At 31.5% G+C, this 6,000-nt stretch overlaps 1 protein-coding gene across 1 annotated transcript in view; it reads right to left on the reverse strand.

Moving 5' to 3' along the window:
• Positions 1-5,672, reverse strand: part of LOC135154969 (uncharacterized) — a 28,680-nt gene extending 23,008 nt beyond the window's left edge. Inside the window, exon 1 of the mRNA XM_064103221.1 lies at positions 5,593-5,672. Coding sequence (XP_063959291.1) covers positions 5,593-5,656 — 64 coding nt within the window. The 5' untranslated portion in view covers positions 5,657-5,672. The remainder of the gene's footprint in view (positions 1-5,592) is intronic.
• Positions 5,673-6,000: the final 328 nt, after the last annotated feature.

Here is a 6,000-nt window from a genome sequence, read left to right on the forward strand (position 1 = left end):
TCATACACAAGCATAGTAAAGTCACATTGTCCACAGACAATTGGGCGCATGAAATGTTTTGTAAGATCTGATGCTGGATACGCGCCTGGTTATTGCTATAATAACTGCGATAACTGTCATTTTCTTATGATTCACCTATTTTGTAACTAAAAATGGTGGTTCAACAAGTTCCTTGTTGTGTAAGGTCCTGTGAGAAAAAAAATTATAGAAGTAAAAGTGACATGAAGAAGCGAGAAAGTGGAGGTTGAAAGGTAGAGATGTGTGTAGTCCTCTAAAAATACGGTATACCAGAAGGAGTGGATAGCTTGAGTAGTAGGTAGGATGAAATGATTGAGTAGAAGGCCCGTTGAGTTGGAGAGGTCAGAGCAGCTTGAGCAGGTGCGAGAATGCTGACTTGAGTCGGCGAGTGGAGTTATAGAGCAGGAGCTGGAAAGAAGACTCCAGCTTCTACGTATCGTAAACCACTTCAGAAGACGGACAGTCGACCTCCATTTCTTCATTTCACTTTTCTATCCACTTTTATTTTAGTCCCTTTCAGGACCTTGTACATGGCGTATCGTAAACCACTTCTAGGAATGTTCGTGATACCACTTCATTCATCCAAGTTCCTTGTTAGGAAATAAACTTTATACACACGCACACCCTCACCCACCTCCCGTCCCCCACACTTAATCACACACACAACCCCAAACACACACACCCTCACACCCAAAAGGTATCCCATCGTGTGGATGAGGGAGTGTGTGTGTGGGGGTGATGGTGTGTGTGTGTATGTGTATCTACTTGTGCAATTTAGTTGTGGTCCCAAAAGCGTTTGACGCTCGGACAGAAGAGGTATAAAAATTAATGTTTATATTTCATTGAATCTTGCTGTGAAAAAGTCGATGAAACTGAAAAGTTGGAAAATGTACTTTTCTTACCTTCACCTTCGAAAGACTTCAATTATGCGATCCGTGGCAATGGTGATGCAAGCGTGCTGTCAAATAAGAGCTGATGTATGACTAAAAATTTTGCAAGAATAAACTATCTAATTTTTCACAGCACTGGCAATTAAACCTCGGTAACCTCTTACAACAACACACATCCCATTGACCTTATTTTTCTTTTCTAAGTTCCAAATTTGGGGGAAAAACAAAAATAACATAAAAATGGCTGTTTGTACTTCCGTAAAGACGTAGTCACCATAAATTTAATCACATCTATGATTAAAAAAAAAAGGAGATATTCTATTATTAGCCAGACTGTGTTCTATGAGGCGCCGAATGTACCAATATTATATAGAACAATTATTTGTTATATAATCATTATTTATTAAATAATAACTATTATTTATATATAATTTACATTTTATTTGTAAATAACTACTATTATATAAAATATCATTTCTAATTATTTATATATAATTCCAAGTAATACTTCATTATTTGTAAATAATAATAGTTCGACATTCCATTATTTATAAATAATGATTATTTGTTTTTCATTATTTATAAATAATGATTATTTGTTTTTCATTATTTATAAATAATGATTATTTGTTTTTCATTATTTACAAATAATGATTATTTGTTTTTCATTATTTATAAATAATGATTATTTGTTTTTCATTATTTATAAATAATGATTATTTGTTTTTCATTATTTACAAATAATGATTATTTGTTTTTCATTATTTATAAATAATGATTATTTGTTTTTCATTATTTATAAATAATGATAATTGGTTTTTCATTATTTATAAATAATGATTATTTGTTTTTCATTATTTACAAATAATGATTATTTGTTTTTCATTATTTATAAATAATGATTATTTGTTTTTCATTATTTATAAATTATTTGTTGAGTTTTCCATTATTTATAAATAATGATTATTTGTTAAATAATGAAAACGTCTACTTCATTATTTATAAATAATTTTTTCGAGTGCACCATTATTCTCATTATTTATAAATAATCATTATTTAATGTTCGAGTTTTCCATTATTTATAAATAAAGATTATTTGTTAAATAATGAAATATCTACTTCATTATTTATAAATAATAATTTTGTTTCAATATCCCATTAATCATTATTTATAAACAATTTTTACAGTTTGCCATTATATACAAATAATCATTATTTATATACAAATAACCATTATTTATTAAATAATGCCATTATTTATTAAATAATGCCATTATTTATTAAATAATGCCATTATTTATTAAATAATGCCATTATTTATTAAATAATGCCATTATTTATTAAATAATGGAAAACTCGCTATAACATGCAAATGTGGGACCGCCCATGATATGAATATTCATGATGCGATTTCCTTTTTCGTGATTTTTCTTCACAAATTTTTGTCCATTTCCTCTTCATAATGACATTTCTTGAGGCAATTTTCTAGGGATATGGTCTGATTGTAATATTCTTCATTTTCTATATAACTTCGTCTTCGTAGAAATATCAAAAAGTGTAATTTTATACGATTTTTCCTACAGTTCACAATCCCCATAGGCGCGCGTGTACGGTAGGGACAACCGGTGAATCGACGGAGTGCTCTTCATCGAAATACTACGTTGGTTGGTCCCCGGAAGTGGCGGGCGGAATTTAGCCCGAATCCTCGATGGAAGTCGATCAAGTGCATATGAGCTGAGAGAGTGAAATATCAGTGTACTTGTACAGGCCCTTCTACTTTTTATAAATATTTCTTGTTGCTTTTTTTGTTAAGTTAATTTTTCCTGGTGTAGAGATAAGTTTCAGTTCTAATAATGCACTTCAAATACATTTTGGAGTGTCTGTTTGAGGCGTTTGGGGCGATTTCACCCTGGCCCCAAAATGCTCGCAACGACAATACGGGGGCATGATGACCCCTAAATTTTTTAAAAAAACTTATTTTTCTATTGAAAATTATCTCAAATTCACCAAAAGTGTGCACGAAAGCCTTCGTATTTCACTTTTAAAACTCCAAAAAGTGCCCAAATGACAAGCTTGGTCGCTTCGCTGTGTCGCATTCAACTTGAGAACGTTTACGCGTCTGCTTCGATATATCCCCCCCCCCCTCCTCCGAAAGAAATTCTGTATACGGCCATGCTCTAAAGAGCCTGGCACATTGATTTATGTATACTTCATTTTCATTATTTTTATCTCATTATCATCATGGCCTTACGCAGAATTTTTTCCGGGGGGGCGGTGGGGGGAGCAGGACGCGCGTAAACTTTCTCATAAAAATCTTGAAAAAGCGAAGCGACCAAGCTTGTCATTTGAGCTTGGTCGCGTCGCTGTCTCGCTTTCAAGATTTTTTTGAGAAACTTTACGTGCGTCCTAGCTGCTCCCCCCCCCCGGTAAAAATTCTGTGTAAGGCCATGATGATAATGTGATAAAAATAATGAAAATGAAAAGTACATATAAATCAATGTGCCATATGCTCTTTTGAGCATGGCCGTTCACAGAATTTCTTTCGGGGGGTGGGGGCAGACGCGCGTAAACGTTCTCAAGTTGAAAGCGAGACAGCGAAGCGACCAAGCTTGTCATTTGGGCTTGGTCCCGTGGCTGTCTCGCTTTCAAGATTTTTTTGAGAAAGTTTACGCGCGTCATGCTCCGGCCCCGGCCCCCCTGAAAAAATTCTGCGTAAGGCCATGTTGATAATGAGATAAAAATAATGAAAATGAAAGTATACATAAATCAATGTGCCAGGCTCTTTAGAGCATGGCCGTATACAGAATTTCTTTCGGAGGAGGGGGGGGGGGGATATATCGAAGCAGACGCGTAAACGTTCTCAAGTTGAATGCGACACAGCGAAGCGACCAAGCTTGTCATTTGGGCACTTTTTGGAGTTTTAAAAGTGAAATACGAAGGCTTTCGTGCACACTTTTGGTGAATTTTGAGATAATTTTCAATAGAAAAATAAGTTTTTAAAAATTTAGGGGTCATCATGCCCCCGTATTGTCGTTGCGAGCATTTTGGGGCCAGGGTGAAATCGCCCCAAACGCCTCAAACAGACACTCCAAAATGTATTTGAAGTGCATTATTAGAACTGAAACTTATCTCTACACCAGGAAAAATTAACTTAACAAAAAAAGCAACAAGAAATATTTATAAAAAGTAGAAGGGCCTGTACAAGTACACTGATATTTCACTCTCTCGGCTCATATGCACTTGATCGACTTCCATCGAGGATTCGGGCTAAATTCCGCCCGCCACTTCCGGGGACCAACCAACGTAGTATTTCGATGAAGAGCACTCCGTCGATTCACCGGTTGTCCCTACCGTACACGCGCGCCTATGGGGATAGTGAACTGTAGGAAAAATCGTATAAAATTACACTTTTTGATATTTCTACGAAGACGAAGTTATATAGAAAATGAAGAATATTACAATCAGACCATATCCCTAGAAAATTGCTTCAAGAAATGTCATTATGAAGAGGAAATGGACAAAAATTTGTGAAGAAAAATCACGAAAAAGGAAATCGCATCATGAATATTCATATCATGGGCGGTCCCACATTTGCATGTTATAGCGAGTTTTCCATTATTTAATAAATAATGGCATTATTTAATAAATAATGGCATTATTTAATAAATAATGGCATTATTTAATAAATAATGGTTATTTGTATATAAATAATGATTATTTGTATATAATGGCAAACTGTAAAAATTGTTTATAAATAATGATTAATGGGATATTGAAACAAAATTATTATTTATAAATAATGAAGTAGATATTTCATTATTTAACAAATAATCTTTATTTATAAATAATGGAAAACTCGAACATTAAATAATGATTATTTATAAATAATGAGAATAATGGTGCACTCGAAAAAATTATTTATAAATAATGAAGTAGACGTTTTCATTATTTAACAAATAATCATTATTTATAAATAATGGAAAACTCAACAAATTATTTATAAATAATGAAAAACAAATAATCATTATTTATAAATAATGGAAAACTCAACAAATTATTTATAAATAATGAAAAACAAATAATCATTATTTATAAAGAATGAAAAACAAATAATCATTATTTATAAATAATGAAAAACAAATAATCATTATTTATAAATAATGAAAAACAAATAATCATTATTTGTAAATAATGAAAAACAAATAATCATTATTTATAAATAATGAAAAACAAATAATCATTATTTATAAATAATGAAAAACAAATAATCATTATTTGTAAATAATGAAAAACAAATAATCATTATTTATAAATAATGAAAAACAAATAATCATTATTTATAAATAATGAAAAACAAATAATCATTATTTATAAATAATGGAATGTCGAACTATTATTATTTACAAATAATGAAGTATTACTTGGAATTATACATAAATAATTAGAAATGATATTTTATATAATAGTAGTTATTTACAAATAAAATGTAAATTATATATAAATAATAGTTATTATTTAATAAATAATGATTATATAACAAATAATTGTTCTATATAATATTGGTACATTCGGCGCCTCATAGTGTTCTATCAACCCTTTTCCCGACAGAATTGTCCCGAAGAAAAAGACCCTAGACATTATACAAGAACAATTAATAGTTTGAGTAATTTTGATTAACTCTTACCATGAATGCAGTACAATAGCATAATGATTGTCACACCAGGCCAAACAAGAATTCGACCCTCCATGTTGCTATTGCGAATAAAGTGTAAATTTTTTTTATACACGAGTTGACTCACAACGTTATAGCTAGATTATTAAACCTTATTTTATGACTCCTTTCAAAGTTCAGTGTCGGTATTCCCAGTTTGTAAAAATCTGTGTGGCCACCTCTTGCTCAAAGGTGTGATTTTTTATTGATTACCTTTTTTATTGCTTGTCAAAGAAGTTAAATTATCATCATGACTAAAACGATTAAAATGATCCCTATGAAATGTCTGAGTGGTGTTCTTCAAATAAACACATGAATAGATCTAGAGGTAAACTGCCATTTGGTATCTATTTTCTGTTCGGTATCAACGCACATGGTCTG

The sequence above is a fragment of the Lytechinus pictus genome, chromosome 8 (genome assembly GCF_037042905.1).
Source record: "Lytechinus pictus isolate F3 Inbred chromosome 8, Lp3.0, whole genome shotgun sequence".
Taxonomy (NCBI): Eukaryota; Metazoa; Echinodermata; class Echinoidea; order Temnopleuroida; family Toxopneustidae; genus Lytechinus; species Lytechinus pictus.